Source organism: Phoenix dactylifera, chromosome 8, assembly GCF_051530095.1.
Source record: "Phoenix dactylifera cultivar Ajwa chromosome 8, Ajwa_hap1_PhDact_Kaust_v1.1, whole genome shotgun sequence".
Taxonomy (NCBI): Eukaryota; Viridiplantae; Streptophyta; class Magnoliopsida; order Arecales; family Arecaceae; genus Phoenix; species Phoenix dactylifera.
The window spans coordinates 25,303,759-25,322,043 of NC_143197.1; the positions used below are offsets into that span (position 1 = coordinate 25,303,759).

General features: G+C 38.4%; 1 protein-coding gene across 1 annotated transcript in view; it reads right to left on the bottom strand.

Moving 5' to 3' along the window:
• The window catches only part of LOC103706260 (uncharacterized), a 28,417-nt gene extending 13,674 nt beyond the window's left edge, over positions 1-14,743 (bottom strand). Inside the window, exons 1-5 of the mRNA XM_088702130.2 lie at positions 14,413-14,743; positions 11,872-12,045; positions 10,123-10,236; positions 9,307-9,426; positions 6,791-6,912 (exon numbers count right to left, since the gene is read on the bottom strand). Of these exons, the coding sequence (XP_088558256.2) occupies positions 6,791-6,912; positions 9,307-9,426; positions 10,123-10,236; positions 11,872-12,045; positions 14,413-14,610 (728 nt within the window). The 5' untranslated portion in view covers positions 14,611-14,743. The remainder of the gene's footprint in view (positions 1-6,790; positions 6,913-9,306; positions 9,427-10,122; positions 10,237-11,871; positions 12,046-14,412) is intronic.
• Between the last annotated feature and the right edge of the window lie 3,542 nt (positions 14,744-18,285).

The window sequence follows — 18,285 nt, forward strand, 5'->3', positions numbered from 1 at the left end:
TACCGTAACTGACTCCTAGAGAAGTGGAAGAATAATATCCTTGATGGTAGGATATTCGAAGGGGTCTCATCCTTTGCCCATAACGCGAACACAGAAAATTGGACTCCATCTCCGGGTGTTTGAACAGGGGCCAAGAGGGAGAAACGAAGCTTGATCATTCAGAAAATCCATGGATTCAGGTACGCCACCCTTCATGGTCCTATTTATGATCCTATTTACAGATGGTTTACATTTGGTATCAGAGCCTGGTTCATCCTAGAACCAGATCACAGTAAAAGGGTAGATCACAGGGACAAGGCAATGGTCGTTTTGGCCAGCATAGAGGCGATCTGATCATCGCCATCTTGACCGGCCGTCACTGGGACGCCGGGATACTGTGCCGAGAGTCGACCATTACGTTGTCCTTGGATGGGTTTTTGATGATTCCGAGAGCCGACGCCATATCTGGCCGACATATGGTGCCGAGAGCCAACAAAGGATCCAGCGTAGCCGCCGGCCATGGTCTCCCTCCCACCCGATTAAAAAAAAAAATAGAAGATAAATCTCATCGGAGTCTGTGCGGGTGGCGCGACCGCCCGGGTGACGCCGTCGGGAGACGTTTCGTCCGGCGGCAGGTCCATCCGGGTGGCGCCGTCGGGCTGCACTTCGTCCAGCGGCATGATCGCCGCCCGCAGCTCCTAAGGGCCGACGGGTTGGGTTCGGTGGAACCCCAACCCGCCGGCGTTGCCCTTGCTGGCGTGCGACCGCCGGTGGGCGCGCCATCGGGCGGCGAGTCCACCGGAGGCAGGCGGTGCGCTCGCCGCCCGGCGATCGGAGGCAGGCGGGCTGGGTTCGGCGGAACCCTAGCCCGCCGCTAAAAGAGGAAGAAGACAGGTCGGGCCGACCCGTCTCCTCTTCCCATTTAAACAAAACAAAAAAAAAATTAATTTACGCATAACGGGTCCGGGTTTTGGGTTTCGACCCGAACCCGTAATCGTTAACCCGCTGCATTTAAAAAAAAGGGCATAACGGGTTCGGGTTTTTTAGGTTTCAACCCGAAACCCGAATTCGTTTGGCCAATAAAAGGAAAATTTTCTGTTAAGCCCCTATGAAACATTTTATTTATGCATACAGCCCTTCCAGGGATGTTAAAAGAATGAAATGTTTCTGTTAAGTCCCTATGAAACATTCTATTTATACTGAAGTCTTAGAGGGCTGTTAAAAGATGAAAATGTTTATATTAAGTCCCTGTCAAATATTTAATTATACTGAAATCCTTAGAGGGCTGTTAAAAGATGAAATTGTTTCTGTTAAGCCCCTGTGAAACATTTTATTTATGCTGACATCCTTCCAGGGCTATAAGAAACAAAATATTTTGATTTAGTCCCTGTAAAGCATATCATTTATGCAGAGGTCCTCAAAATATGTTAATTTAGTCCCTGTAAACATATTATTTATGCAGAGGTCCTTGTAGGGTAATGTGATAAAAAAATTTGTCATTTATTTTACATTTTAGTATACTTGATAGCATAATATGACACATGTACTGATTGTGTAGATTAGTAAAATATTAAATACATGTTTTATTTTAATTTGTCATATTATGAATTGTCAATTATGTGCAATGTCATTATTTTAATTTGATGTCTATATTATGAAATAGTTTGGTAGTTGCCAAAGTAACCCAACTAGAATGTTTAATAGACATCAAGTCATCAAATACTCTAATCCCAGGTATTAAGATAGTGACTTCGCAAATTATGACTTACAGTTTTTCAATCATGAGATATTATGGATTGGCCCAAAGGTGCACCACTTTCAAATGATTGATTTGCTGAGTTAGGATAATTAATGAGTATCCTTGATTTAATAGGTATTGGATGCTCAAAGGCAACAGACCTATTTGAATTTTGGACCTATATCATTAATTATTCCTAGGTGAATTGGGAATCACCATAATAGTAATTTAGTGTTTCATAATTACTACCCAAAGGTGTATTATGGTAATACTGTTTATGTTATTCATCATTATTGCTAACTCAAAGTGTTAATGTTGTAAGCATTTTCTTATTGTTAATTTTCTTATTGCAGTATCTATTCCTGTTTCGCTTCATTCGCAAGCTTCATCTGTTACGATCTTTAATGAAACTAATTTCTCAGAGTGGAATGAACAAGTCCAGTTTCATCTAGATGTTCTGGATCTTGATTTAGCACTCCGATCTGAGAAACCGGCTGACATTACTGATTTGAGCAGCTCGGAAGAAAGGTCTTTTTATAAAACTTGGGAAAGATCGAACAGATTGAGCATTATGTTTATGCGGATGAATATAGCGAATAATATCAAGTCAACGCTTCCTGAATGTGACAGTGCTCAAGCATTATTGAAAACTGTGGAAGAACGTTTCCGATCTGCTGATAAGTCTCTGGCTGGGACATTAATGGCTAAGCTTACCACCATGAAATTTGATGGTACTTGTGGGATGCATGAGCATATTCTTGAAATGACAAATATAGCTGCTAAGCTGAAGGCTCTTGGGATGGATGTGAATGAATCCTTTTTAGTTCAATTTATTTTGAACTCCTTGCCTCCTCAATTTGGATCATTTCAAATTCACTATAACACTATTAAGGATAAGTGGAATGTGAATGAATTGACCAGTATGCTTGTTCAAGAGGAGACAAGACTTAAGCAACAAGGACATCATTATGTCAATCTTGTAAGTCATGGAGCCAAGAAGAAATGGAAGAAGCCAAGAAAGGGCATGAAGAGTGGACCATCCGAGGGTAAAGAGCCTCATCATGATACCGAGGTTCATAAGAAGAAACAAAACAAAGATAGATGTCATTTTTGCAAGAAATTGGGACACTATCAGAAGGACTGCCATAAACGCAAGGCATGGTTTGAAAAGAAAGGTGAGCCTTTGGCTTATGTATTTTTGAATCAAACCTTACTGAAGTTCCTTCTAATACTTGGTGGTTTGACTCAGGTTCTAATGTTCATGTTTCAAATACGATGCAGGAATTTCTTACAACCCAGATGCAAGATCCAAATGAGAGTTTTATCGTTTTGGGGAATGGGGTTAGAGTTCCTGTAACAGCTGTTGGAACCTATCGTTTGTTTTTAAATACTGGTTGTCATTTAGATTTGCTTCAGACTCTTTATGTTCCTTCTATTTCTAGAAATTTAATCTCTGTTTCTAAACTTGATGTTGAAGGATATTTTTTTAAAATTGGAAATGGTAGTTTGCGTCTTTTCAAAGACAATGTCTTCCTTGGTTCTGGTGTTTTGTGTGATGGCTTATATAAAGTAAATCTTGATAATCATTTTGCTGAAACTCTTATGACCTTGCATCGTAATGTTGGAATTAAACGAAACCTGATAAATGAAAAATCTTCTAACTTGTGGCATAAAAGATTGGGTCATATATCCAAAGAAAGATTAGAGAGATTAGTAAAGGATGGAATTTTGTCAAACTTAGACTTTACTGATCTCGGTATGTGTGTAGACTGCATTAAGGGAAAGCAAACCAAACACACAAAGAAAGTTGCCACAAGAAGTGAAGAACTTCTTGAAATTATCCATACAGATATTTGTGGGCCTTTTGACTCCCCATCATTTGGTGGAGAGAAGTATTTTATCACCTTTATTGATGATTTTTCACGTTATGGTTATGTCTATTTGTTGCATGAAAAATCTCAGGCAGTGGATGTCCTAGAGGTATACATTACTGAGGTTGAAAGACAATTAGATAGAAAGGTGAAAATTGTCAGGTCTGATAGAGGTGGTGAATATTATGGTAGGTATGATGAAACAGGACAACACCCTGGCCCATTTGCTAAACTCTTAGAAAAGCATGGTATACGTGCCCAATACACTATGCCGGAAACGTCACAGCAGAATGGAGTAGCTGAAAGGCGTAATCGTACACTTATGGATATGGTTAAGAGTATGTTAAGTAATTTTTCGTTACCCATATCGTTGTGGATGGAAGCCCTTAAGACCGTTGTATACATATTAAACCGAGTTTCTAGTAAGGCAGTTCCAAAAACTCCCTTTGAGTTATGGACAGGAAGGAAACCGAGTTTAAGACTAAGACACCTGCATGTTTGGGGTTGTCCAGCGGAGGCCAGAATTTATAATCCACATGAAAAAAAAATGAATTTTAGAACGATTAGTGGATACTTTATAGGTTATCTCGAAAAATCCAAAGGGTATAGGATTTACTGTCCTGACCATAGTACAAGAATTATAGAGACCGGTAATGTCAAATTCATTGAGAATGGTGAAACCAGTAGGAGTGATAAACCACAAAATGTGAAAATTCAAGAAGTTAGGGTGCAAGTCCCTTTACCCATGACTTCTAAGAAAATTGTTGTTCCTACAGTTGTCACACAGTTTAATAACAATGAACAACAAATTAATGATCAAACACTCCATAATGAAGTTATCACCACTGAACAAGTTGTAGAAGAACCACAAGGGATGACATTAAGGAGATCTCAAAGAGAAAGAAGATCTGCCATTCCAAATGATTATATGGTTTATCTATAAGAATTTGATTTTGATATAGGGACAAGAAAAGATCCGGTTTCTTTTAAACAAGCCATAGAAAGTATTGATTCTACTAAATGGATTGATGCCATGAAAGATGAGTTAAAATCAATGGATCAGAATGAAGTCTGGGATATCGTTGATTTGCCCGAAGGTTGTAAGACAGTTGGGTGTAAGTGGGTCTTTAAGACCAAGCTCGACTCAAAGGGTAATGTTGAACGACATAAAGCTAGATTGGTGGCCAAAGGTTTCACTCCGAAAGGAGGCATTGATTATAAAGAGACATTTTCTCCTGTATCTAAAAAGGACTCATTTAGAATCATTATGGCTTTGGTTGCACATTATGATTTAGAGTTGCACCAAATGGATGTAAAAACTGCTTTTCTGAATGGGAGTTTAGATGAAGAAGTCTATATGGACCAGTCCGAAGGTTTTCCATTAAAGGGAAAAGAACACATGGTTTGCAAATTAAAAAAGTCAATATATGGTCTTAAACAAGCTTCCCGACAATGGTATCGCAAGTTCAATGATACCATCACTTTCTTCGGTTTTAAGGAAAACACTGTTGATCGGTGTATATACCTGAAGGTCAGTGGGAGCAAGTTTATCTTTTTGGTCCTATATGTTGATGACATATTGCTTGCTAGTAGTGATCTTGGCTTATTGTATGAAACTAAGGTTTTTCTCTCAAAAAATTTTGAAATGAAAGATATGAATGAGGCAACCTACGTGATAGGCATTGAAATATTTCGTGATCGATCACGTGGATTGTTAGGGTTGTCTCAAAAGGCATATATAGACAGAGTTCTAGAGAGATTTGGTATGGAGAACTGTTCAGCCAGTGTTGTTCCAATTCAGAAAGGGGATAAATTTAGTCTCATGCAATGCCCACAGAATGAATTGGAACGTAAGCAGATGGAAAATATACCTTATGCTTCTGCAGTTGGTAGCTTGATGTACGCTCAGACCTGTACCAGACCGGACATCAGTTTTGCAGTTGGAATGCTAGGAAGATACCAAAGTAATCCAGGGATGGATCACTGGAAAGCTGCAAAGAAGGTGATGAGATACTTGCAAGGAACAAAGAATTACATGCTTACATATAGAAAGTCAGATAGCCTTGAGGTGATTGGCTATTCGGATTTAGACTTTGTTGGATGTGTAGATAGTAGAAAGTCAACGTTTGGCTATTTGTTCCTATTAGCTGGAGGAGCAATCTCATGGAAAAGTGCCGAACAGACAAGCACTGCTTCGTCCACCATGGAAGCAGAATTTGTGGCATGCTTTGAGGCCATGGTTCATAGTTTGTGGCTGCGTAACTTCATCTCGGGACTTGGGATTGTCGACTCTATTGCCAGGCCGCTAAGAATCTTTTGTGACAATACTGCAGCGTCCATTTCTCCAGAAACGACAAATATTCTAATGGTGCCAAGCACATTGAGCTTAAATATTTTGTTGTCAAAGAGGAAGTTCAGAAACAAAATGTGTCTATAGAAAATATGAGGATAGAGCTCATGATTGCCGATCCTTTGACAAAAGGTTTACAACCGAAGACTTTTAAAGAGCATGTTGAAAGAATGGGTCTTAGTTGTAATCCATGATATTAATTGAGGATTGCATTATGTTTATTTCTTTGACGCTTAGATATAATTGATTATGTTTCTGATTTTTCTGTTCTTCAAATATATGTACATGTATGGGTTTGAATGTATGATTACAGGAATTGTCTCTGACAAAGACATAATGTTTGACCATTAAAGATACTTCTCATTTATAGACTGTGGTTAAATAATTTGCTAGTGTTGTAGTACTTGGAAGGAACTATGTCATTATGTTGATGTGGAACCCCCTTGACTCGCATTAGTAAGTTGTTTAATTATGGTATTATGATGACCCAACTGACTGTGGATTAGAATGATGCGCGCCTAATGTTTATATCATTCTAACCAAAGTATGGTCATATGGGCCAAGTGGGAGAATGTTGGGTTTTGACCCATATGACCACAACGTGGTCAGTTACAGAATGATTACCGTAACTGACTCCTAGAGAAGTGGAAGAATAATATCCTTGATGGTAGGATATTCGAAGGGGTCTCACCCTCTGCCCATAACGCGAACACAGAAAATTGGACTCCATCTCCGGATGTTTGAACAGGGGCCAAGAGGAAGAAACGAAGCTTGATCATTCAGAAAATCCATGGATTCAGGTACGCCACCCTTCATGGTTCTATTTATGATCCTATTTATAGATGGTTTACAATGTTGATCTCGAAGTCCACCACCAGGTACCCCCGATCTCTCAGCATCAGCATCACCGTCTGCCGGATTCGGTACAGCCGCCCAATCAGATCGTCAGCCATCGCCTCCTCCTCCTCCGGCCGCTACCGCTGCCGAAGTCTCACGCCAACCATGCTTGTTATATTATATTGAATTTTGCGACGACACCCTTTAATATTATTTTATCCAAGAATGGGAGATATCTTGACCGTCCGATAAATGAGGGTATTTAGCAGCCGGTTAAAAATAGATTACCAACTTCCCTTCTTTTACTAATTTCTCTAAAAAGAAATATAACTGTAATAATTTATGTTCTGACTTGGCTGATCAAGTCAAAATTAAGGATGGCAAATCAATTCTAAAGTTGGCTTAGCCCAGCCTCTTTTTTTTTTTTAAGATTTTCCAAAAAAACAAATTTTTTGATATTCTTTTCCATGCCCCTCCCCCCGTTCGCCATCCGATTGAAACCATATTCACCCGCCACCCCCCGTTCTCCATCCGCCGCCGCCGCCTTCTTCTTCATCTGCCACCCCCCGATCTCCATCCGCCTCCACGCCTATCGGCCTCATCTTGTTCTTGCTCCGGGCACGGCGAGACGGGATCGTGGAACGGCTCTACGCGGCTTGGCCGGGGGCGGCGCATCGGTGCGGGAACTGCACTCCCAGCTCCGCGGCAGAGCGGGAGGCGGCCGGCGGCCTGTCGACACGGGGAGTGGAGGGGAAGGGGAGGTAGCTCCGTGGCCGGGAAGCGGGCGACGACGGCATCCCTGCAGTCGATGAACGGACAGGAGCAAGGAGAAGAGGAGCGAGAAGGAGAAAACGATGACCTTCGAGACGATCGAGGTGAGGGAGAAGACGCCGACCAAAAAAAAAAAAAAAAAAAAAATCTGACCTTTGAATTATTTACCTAACCCGTCATCTGTTCCGATTACAAATCACCCACGTGCTTCGACTTATTTACCGCACCAGCCACCCTCGTCTCCGGTTAAAATCAATGCCGTCCGCCTTGAATCGGACGGCCAGGAGAAATCCAATGATGAAAGGACAGAGATGCCCTTTTTAGCCGAGGATGGTTGGAAGGAAACGGCATGGTTCAAGCTAGGGAAGGAAACCAAATCCAACTCGTCGGGTTCGTTCGAAGGTTCCTTGGTAGTCCCGGCAAGCGACGTTTTTATAAGGTAGATATAAGGAAGCAAAAGGATAGAGATCGAACAGATATTAGAACCTGGTGACTTGGGGGTCAAAGCCCTACTCACACCTCTCTCCTTAGAGAGCTGGAATTGGTTTGGATGGTACAGGTTTACATCTCGAGGTTTGGTTGATCCATGAAGTATTCAAATCTGGTCCGGATAATTTAACATGGATGTAGATTTTTTTCCCCCAAAAATCACAATTAATGCTAAAGTTAACTTATGAAATTGATTTGTGAACAATTTATTTCTAGCTTTCTTCCTTCCAGTCCAGCTTAGGAGCTTCCTTCAGATGATGGCAGGCTATGATATGTATGAGGGATATATTATTTGTGGACGGAAAACATTTGGCAACATAATACACTTACATATGCATGAGAAAACCAAGCCAAGCAAATTGTTTCATGCGGGTGTCATTAAAAAGGGATCCGGTTTTAGGGGTCGAACAATAAGGATGGAGCCCGAGATGCAATTATTTTGCAATTGCTGACATTTCTACTTCTTTTGTTAGATTGTAACCTTGGGGTTTAACCCCTTGTGTCTGCCAAAAATGGACTAAAACAAAAAGGATGGAGCCTGCAATGCGTACCATGATAGGGAGGCTATACACTGGACGCCAAGCATGCTCAATGGGACAGATCAACATGAAAAAAAAACTAGGATCATATTCCCCATAGTTGAACACATTAAAAGGATCTTGTTTTACTCCCTTTGTCTTGGTCTGGTGTGTGATTGAACCCAGACATCACATATGCCTCCTCAAGTTTCAAATATGTATGGTATTTCACCAGTTCAGCTGGAACTAGAGTAAGTGATCTTCCTCCATGAGTAACATGACCGGAGATCACAAAAAAAAGCAGCAGATGCCCAAACTAGAACTTGTTCTAATGTACATTTGTTTGAATGTACAGTTCAATTATGGAGGAGCTTAATCCAGATTTCTAGTAAATATCCTTGAATGAGAACTGCTGCCACCCCTCCTGCCCTTTTTTTTTCCCCAAAAAAGGGAAAAATGCAATACCAGTTCATAAGAATACACCAATGCTTTGAAATTAACCTATAAGAAAGTTCAAATAATGAAGTGAGAATGATTTGTAGCTATAGGCTATGTGAAAGCTGTTGTTATCTTGTGTCAATTCTTGAATGCCAGTCTCCAAAAGCCAGCATACATACCTAAACCTGATGAAAAACCATCACAAAAACATTGCATGCCTAAAGGTCCTCTAAAGGTGTCCAATTTCTAGAAGTAGACTTACTCTCAACTATCAGATTAAGCTATACAAGCTTGGAAGTCAGTACCAACTCAGACAGCAGCGCGGTAGGTAACATATCTACCAGCAGTTTCAGAAGATCGGGTAATCTTTACTACATCTCCACGAACAAGGCCATAGTACCTGGCCACTGGATCGGTCACTTGGATCCTAGGAAGCTGAAATTCATGATGGTCAATATGTCAGTGAGGAAAAAAAAATAAGAGCCTTATCACTGCACTCTGTAACACTTCCTGTACATGAAATTAGTGTACAATTCAGGAAAAGATACATAGCTAACAACCTGGGAAATGTAGGAAAGCAGAAAAACAACTTCACTGTGTGACAAAATTTAAAGATAACACGAGACAAGCATTTGATCTAATTACATTGCAATGTGTAGTGTAGGTCAAGATGGGCCATGGCACTTTTAGAAATTCATTTGCATAATAAGATACTATATCATGCAAAAAAAAAAAATCATAAAATTATACAAGAACAATTATTTTCTACAGACTATATTGAATACCATAGTAATTTAAAGCATAGATTTAAGTCATTCTTGTGGGAAAACAAGACAAACCTAATATTTACAGTTCAGTAACTTTGCTTTGTGGTCCTTTATAAAAATCTTATTATATAGAATTCTGTAAATATGTCTTTAAAAAAAAAAGCATACATGGAACATGGGCTTTCTGCTCTCTTTGAAATCAAAAATAATAGAGATACTTATTTTTAAGTTGCAATTTTATGGTATATGAGTATTTTCACAATTTTCACTGTAAAACAATGATCAAAAACCTTTGGGAAATGTGATTAAGAGAATGAAATGAAGGAAAGGTTTTTAACTATATAATTACTAGCAAATCACGTACCTGAGTGATTTTGACATTGTATCGCTCCAATAAAAACTTCTTCTTGGGACTAGTAAGCAATTCATGCTTTGGAACAAAAACATTCTTTGAAATGTTGACTAACAGCTCTTCCTCCTACAACAGGTTAAGGCTACATGTAATTTCATATATAAGAACTTCCACTGATTACTATTCTTTGGCAAAATGGGCATCAATTCAATGAGACATGGTAGGTTAAATTAGTATAACTTTATAATGGATTAAATTGTTAGAATTTCATGCTTGAATCTAAAATTCCTTAGCATTTACTTAGATATGTGATATATATTCAAATGTTCACAAGAAAATTTGATTAAAAAAGTGCTTACCCCGCATATTATTAGGGGATAGACTATATTCTATAAACTATTACCACATAAGTTAATAAAGAATGTGCAATTTTGACTGATATATAAAGATGGATGTAAGAAGAAACAATTGAAAGAAACATTAACATCACCAGGAATTAAGTTAGATATGACAAGTTAAAAGGAAACATATGCATACTAAATACAAGCATAAAGGATAGATTAGTAAGTAAAAAAAAACTTTCTTTTTTAGACTATCTCGTTTAAGGCATTAATCAGTCAAGAAGATACATGCTTTTTTTTTAATAGGTCCTTGAGTTGAAATATGGAACCACCAGTAGTAAAGTTGCCTAACATGGGAGTAAATCTCAGCTAATAATTCATTTTAATGAAATAACTACAAAATGGGAGGTCTTACTTCAACGAACATATGAATGTCCTAACTAGAGGTTCCAGCCATCATAGAATGTCCTGAGTACTCAGACTCAACTTCTGTGCAATCATAAACAGACCCATAACAAGGAGTCTAGCGAGAATTCTCAGAGGTCAAGTGCTTCACTTTCCATCATAATAGACTTAGGAATGCCAAAAAGTTAATGATTACACAAGGATTCTAACACAGTTCATATTAAGTGGATGCAAAATACCATCAGCATGGCCTTCTTTGCGACTCATGAAGCCCCAAAAAATTAAAAGACCAACATCTTCTTCTGGTATAAACAGAAAACCTTTTAAATTTAGAATTCTTTGAAGATTCATCGAAGACATTTTAGTGGACCCATGTAATACTTAACAGGAATTTGTTCCTCCCTTACTTCTATTTTATTTATTGATTAGGAAGACCCTGATTTAATATCTATCTTTCCTATTTTGTGAAAAGTTCAGCTTCAACTCAACATCTTATAGGTTCTGTGGTCTGCTAAGATGCAAGATTCGTCGTCTCGATACCAGATTCCGTACCCATGCCATACTAGCACAGTATCAGTACAGTACGGTACGGAATTTTTTTGGCTTACCGAGTGTCAGTACGCCACCGGTATCGGATATCGATACCAAATCGGTACGGTACTGTACGATATGCTCTGTACCGTCCAATTCGGGCCGGTATGGCATAGCATGCCCAGATGTCACTAGAGAGCACATCAAAAACTATTTAAATGATCAGTTGGTAGGCAGCAAGGTCTGCAATAGTTAATGGACAATGGATCTAGCTTGAAGTAGGTTGCTAAAATAACTAGTGGTGAAACTGCTCATTAGCTCTTTGAAGAAAAATAAAAAGACAACAATACTTCTGTAATCTTTTACTGCAAAAAAATATTAATTTAAAAATTAAATTCTAAAAAATAAACAGGAAAATCTCCTTGTTTCAATCTCCTTCAAATGTTTCTATGAATCTAGACATTAAATGCAATGGAAACCTCACCGTAAAAACCTCCAAGTGTTTTGCAGAATGGTCGCCCAGTTCCCACAGGAACAATTGAGTTGGCTTGTCTTTGACAACAAATATTGCCCTGGTGACTTTTGCAGAATTCATTTGCGTTAGATAAGCCTCGAGCGACATTATGCAAAGCTTGTCCTCAACAAAGAAAACACATATCTGGTCCAAAAAAAAGGATAATATTCAATCACTTTTTACATAACCTATCAGTTGATCTCCACAAGAATAAGTATTTTGCCAGTTTTTGTAATAAGAGAAAAAAACCCACAAACATAAGTCATAGATCTCCCCACTTATACAGTTTATGGTAAAAACAGTGGTGCAACAAAATTGGTATGCACAGACAGCCCTTCCTTCCCCCCACACATATATACAGAATGCATCAAACTAACCTCAAAGATAATAGTATAAACAAAATACCATAAATGAAACAAAAGCCAATAAGCAAATGGACAAGAATAACTAGCAGAATAGAAGAGAATTCTGATATTTTACAGCACCTGTTCATATTTCTGTTCATATTGGAATACACTTTGTTTAATCTAGAATATTAGCCACCAATCTCCAAACCGCATTCACAAGAAGCAGCCAATTCATAAATAAGAGCAAAGCCATGAAAATTGCACATACTAAACAAGTTTAGCTACCCTAAATCTTTTAGATGAAAGGCATCTACAGGAATCCATTGATCATGAACCAAAAAACATGTTTCAAATATAAGTAGCAACTCTGTCTCTCTACTAAGCCCCGAATTGTTGCAAATAAAGTTTCCAAAAGAGTAAACTATGAATCTGATTCTTCAACCTTAAAATCCTCCTTTTAACCACCAGAAGAATACTCCAACCGACCAAACCTGCCTTGGCAGGGCAATAGCACTCACAATCAATACTCTTCTTCTGTTGACTTGCTTGTTAAAGTCAGCATCAAGCTATTCCATGAACTACAACATTGACGTGGTCAATGGCACAGCAAGAGACTTGAAAGGTATTGATAACAGAATGATCTGTCATTCCAAAAAATTTGCCTCCTCTATAGCCCTGGAAGCAAGTCAAAAAGATTCACAATGTAGGAGTTCCTTTTGATTGGATGCCATAGACTAGCACAAAAGATCATCATTGGCACCTCTCGTAGTAACATCCCAGCACAATAATCTCAGCCAAAGGTTATGGAGTCCTCTGTTACCATCAGAAGCCATAATATCTAGAAGAGAAACATCCTTGAATATTAAAAGCATCAGAAAATCCCAGTGTTTATATCCTTAGATTCATAGAATGCCTTCTCTTCTAGTTGCAATCCACACTACAGGTGCATGCTTCTAACAACTTCAATTTTCTCCAATATCCCGACAAGGAAATAGAGTGATCCACATTTTGAACCAAAATCTTATACCGTAATAACGAGATAAGAAATGTTCATGATCATGAAAGGCATCAACCCCTATCTATAAGCAAATTATTTCACATTTAATCAAATGAATATCTTCTCTAGTAGTAACCACCATTCTCAAATGAGCCTATTACTTATTTTTGAAGCCAAATGCTCTCCCACTTGAAGACATCTGCAGACCCATCATAAGATAAAGGTCAAGCATCCCCACTCGTTCCTTTCAACCAAAAGGCAGAACGTCCAATGACTAATCTTTTGATTCTTCAGTGGCCCTTCTGCCATTCATTCTTATGATGGCAAACAATATTCAGCTGTATACCTAAATATTATCAGAACATGGTAATAATCATAAACTGGTACGGACAATGAAGAACATTATTTTTCTAGCTAACAATCTTCTCACAGATGAATCAACTAAAAAGGGGAAAAGAAATCTTATAATAATTCAACTAAGAAACAATGACATTGTTTCCTGTTATACTTTCACTTACCGTCAAATATTACCAACAATAAGTGCATATCAGTTAACCAGGAGTTGCAAAAACAGAAATATTCTTTCCCAAATATATTCCTTTCACAGATGATACTGCTTGTTTAGAATAAATCAAAGCTTGCATGCGCCGCACACCGAAAAAAAAAAAAAGCCCTTCCATCCTATCAAGGATGGCCAAAAGGAGAAACTCGCAAACGACTTGGAATTCCACTCTTGCAGAGCATTGGTAATTGGTAGAAAAGCCATGCAAAATCAAAAACAAACAAACAAGATTCATCTCGGAATTCCACTCTCACAGAGCATTCCTAAAAAAATCCATGCAAAATCAAAAAGAAAAAAAAAACGAAGCTTCGACTTGGAACTCCCCTCTTGCAGAGCATCAGTAGAAAACCCTTGCAAATAAAAAAAAAAAGAAAAAAGGTTTCTAAGATTTGTTGCTTGTTAGTAGATTACAATCTGCTACAAACTCAAAACCTAAAGAGCACCGAATAAACCAGCACATAAACCCAGCCGTCAACAGAAGTAGCCAAAGAACAAAATCGTACATGAAATGGACCAAAAAAATACCATCAAATCTAACTATTTTCTTTTAAAAAAAGTGTACGAAGCGATAGAGAAGGGGATGAAATAAAGAAACAAATTAGTACTATGTCGGAAGGGTCGTCCCTCTTGGAGCGATGGAAATCAAGAACCTCTTTCCTGAAGTTGATCCCGAACTTCTCGATGAACTGCTCCCTGGTCATCGCGATCTCGGCGTCGGTGACCAAGAAGCCCCGGTCCCTCAGCATCTCCAGAAGAGTTCGCCTAATCCGGAAGAACTTGTCGGCCAGCCTACCGTCACCCATCTCGCCGGCGGCGTAGTCTCTTCCTCTCTTCCGGCGGTGAGAGAGCGAGATCGGAAGAGATTTGGGCGAGAAAAAAACCCAAAGAAAAAGAGTACTCAGAGAGAGAGAGAGAGATAGGTGACAGAGGAGGGAAAGGCTTTGAGGTGGTTTCATTTGGTTTCCTCTCCGCGGTGGGGAGAAGAGGACGGGGGAGTCATACTTTCCGCGCGCGTGCATAGAAATTTTTGTGCGGGTGCTGAATTGTGGACTGCGTCACGCCTGGGTGTCAAGCCGTCAAGAGTATAGTAATGGGTAGGATGGGTTCGCTGGGCTATTCGGAGGGAGGATCCTATCATACGCATAGAAATTTGTGTGCATGTCCATTATCGATGGATATGGATGGCAGTTGGAGAGGCGAAATATGCAATCAGTTTGGATGGAAATTTGGAAATTTGGATATACCTATCGTTGTCGCTCCAAAGCACTGGACCATATCTAGCCCGAACCCGACCCAAATCCAAAAATGAACATAGCCCGGACCCAACCCAAATCCGAAAATAAACATGGCTGGATATGGAATCAAGGTCAGTTTGGCAGAAATATTGGGGTTGGATTTAGGTTCTTATGTCAGACCTAACCCAAACTTGTATAAACTATTCAGTTTATTATATCTAATCATACATGCATAGAAACATATATATATATATATATATATATATATATATATATATATATATATATATATATATATATATATATATATAAATAAAATATTAATTTGATATCAAAGAATAATATTAGTTTTATTTATATATTTTCATTTAGGCATAAAAGGTAACGACATGTTAAAATATATCTAGGTATTTATACTTGATTTTAGGTAAAGGATGTCTTCTCAAATATATTATTCATCATTCACTACCTGCTATGCGTAACTGGATATTTAAAAAATTTTCAAAATATAGATTATTTAGCTCGATTTACTCTCCAGTATATAATATTTGGTACCTCAAGAGTATGCAAACCTGCCCCAAACTCGATACACAAATTTACTACTTGAACTTGGGCCTGTCCTGGCATGAAAGGCCCCTATACCCGTCATTTCATGGCCTTTAATCAGGTGTGTTATAACTTGAACTGCATGAGCGGAGTCTGTAGAACTTGGTCTTAAGATGGATCAAACTAGACCTAATTCATGGTTTGATATTTGATTGGTTTAGGATTCAAAAATTTAGCAATCAACCAATTAAGTTCTCTACAATGGGAGAGACATATTTGTAAAACATGGGATCTCATTTGAACCTAAGCTAAATTCATACAAAATTTAGGATGGATCTATATTAGGATCATATTTTTATTGTGAGATTGATAATTACGACAAATCCGAAGGGTTGAACTGTCAATGCTGCATACGCTACACCATTGGAGAATCAAAAGTGATTGAATTGTTTGAAGTGGAAAAACACAAGCATGACTATGTTTAGATGCTCCATCCTCTACAACATGGATAGATTTATGAGCTATAAGGCTAAGATGAGCCAGTATGGATTCCAACAAGTTTGCCTTTTACAAAGGATAAGTTGGTCTATCTATGGACCAGAACTATCTAGTCAAAACCTTTCTACTCCTAATTGGTGAAATCAGAACTTGAAAGCTTCCCCTTTTTACTGTGCTTGTTATCATCTGCTTCTGCTGCTATAAAGTGGGAAATGTTTTAAGACCGGCCTCATGCCGGCTCCAAAGTCTAAAGCCGGGTCCACCTTAATTGAAAACATCGGAGCCGATGCTTTCATTAACTTTTACGGGCCACTATGTAAAATAATTATGCTGAGATAATAGAGTTCCTCACCCGGGAGCCTCCACCCTCCGATTTTCTTAAAACCAACTTTGATAGCAGCATGACTGGTGGCGACAACAGAGAAAGAACGGGGTTCATCATACAAAGCCCAGACTTTAGGCTGATGGCAATTGGCGAAAGTCTAATTTTGATATCTCAATTTCTGGTGCGGAGTTGAGAACGGCCCGATTCAATATTACCTATGCAGGACAGATTTTGAGAACTGACCTTATAGCCATCGAGGATGATTTAGCTACTTAGGTCAGATGCATTCAGGGTTATGCAGAGATGATTGACACTCACCTATTCCTGCATGACATTTGGAAGATTTCAAGGGAGTGTGTATCTCTAGTGGCTAGGCATGTCTATTAAAAGACAAACAAGATTGTAAATTGGGTTGCCTCTTATATGGCGAAGCATTCTGGAGGAGTTTTGTGGATTGAATTATCACCTGTCCTAATCATGCTTTGTAATATTTTATTTTCTAACTTTGTTGGATGTATTGATTCCAATTGTATACCATCCGTTCGTCTTGCTTAAAAATAATAATACTAATAATAATAAATCTCCGTCGTTTCCTCTTGTCGCTCGGCCTCAATAGTTGGGGAAGAAAGAAAGAGGTAGGCTTTTAGTAATGTTTGTGAGAGAAAGTACAGGATTCTAGTCATATTTAAACTGGGATTTATTTTATAGTCACAAACAGAACATCATGTCTTTTTGTATTGCCACATAGCTAGAGCTCCATGAGCCCAGCTGCATCATTGAGGGACGCAAATCTATCCCAAAAGCAAGTCTTGAATTCCCTTTTTAGTTTCTCTATTATTTAATCTTATACTTACTTGTTGGGCAACTTTTGCCATGCCACGCTCATGTCAAACTTAAACCTGAGATCTAAATCTTGTTCTTTTGCGTGCACCGAAAGAACTACTGCACATAATAGTAACACTTCTAAATAATTGTGAAAGAGCTTCTTCGAAATGGTAATTGTTGGATGGGATGTAAACAACCCCATGTCCATGTTCTTATTTGAGAATGCTAATTCTATCAAATTGGCCTTGTCACGGTTCAACTAACAAAATCTTTAAGTTGCTCGCTCCCATCAAACATACCCTACATGCCCACAATGGTCTGATATTGCACACATAAACGTTAAACATCTCATTATTGGCATTCTTATCCTTTACATTCTTTTCACGGCAAGACCAAGAAAAAGAGTGAATGATTGGCTATAAGATAAACTAACACTAGGACCCCAGGAGATCGCGTAGTCCCCAACCCACGCAAAGCTATGAATGTAGTCCAGCACCAAACTCATAAAAAATCTACTTTAATTAGCAACCCAAAGAGATCTCCCATGACTCCTTTGATATGCAGCAAAAAAAAAAGTCAGCAAAAAAAAGAAATCTCATATTTGATTGTAGTTATTTTAAAAAATAATAAAAAAATAACTTTCATATAAAAATAAGATTTTTATATTTTATAAAAAAAAAGTCCAATTCCACGGGCTGTGAATTTTTACTTTTTTGCCAAAAATGCTCTAAAATTTTTAGATAAAATAGGATAATCTCTTTTTCTTATTAAAAGCATATTTGTTTTTGATGAATCAAATATACAAAAATTATTTTTCAGTTTTCATATATTCAAGTCATCAACACTTTAACAAAAATATTTTCCGTTAATAAAAAATATTTCAAAAGATAATCGGTCTCGGAAGGCACCGAATAGTCCCCACTCTTTCAGCTATAAGAACTTCTCAGAGTGGCTAGCTACTATCCAATCTACTGCTCCATTAGTCTTTCGATACACATACTTAGCTTGCAGGGCTATCCCACCTGTCACCATCTCTCAAATATTTTTAA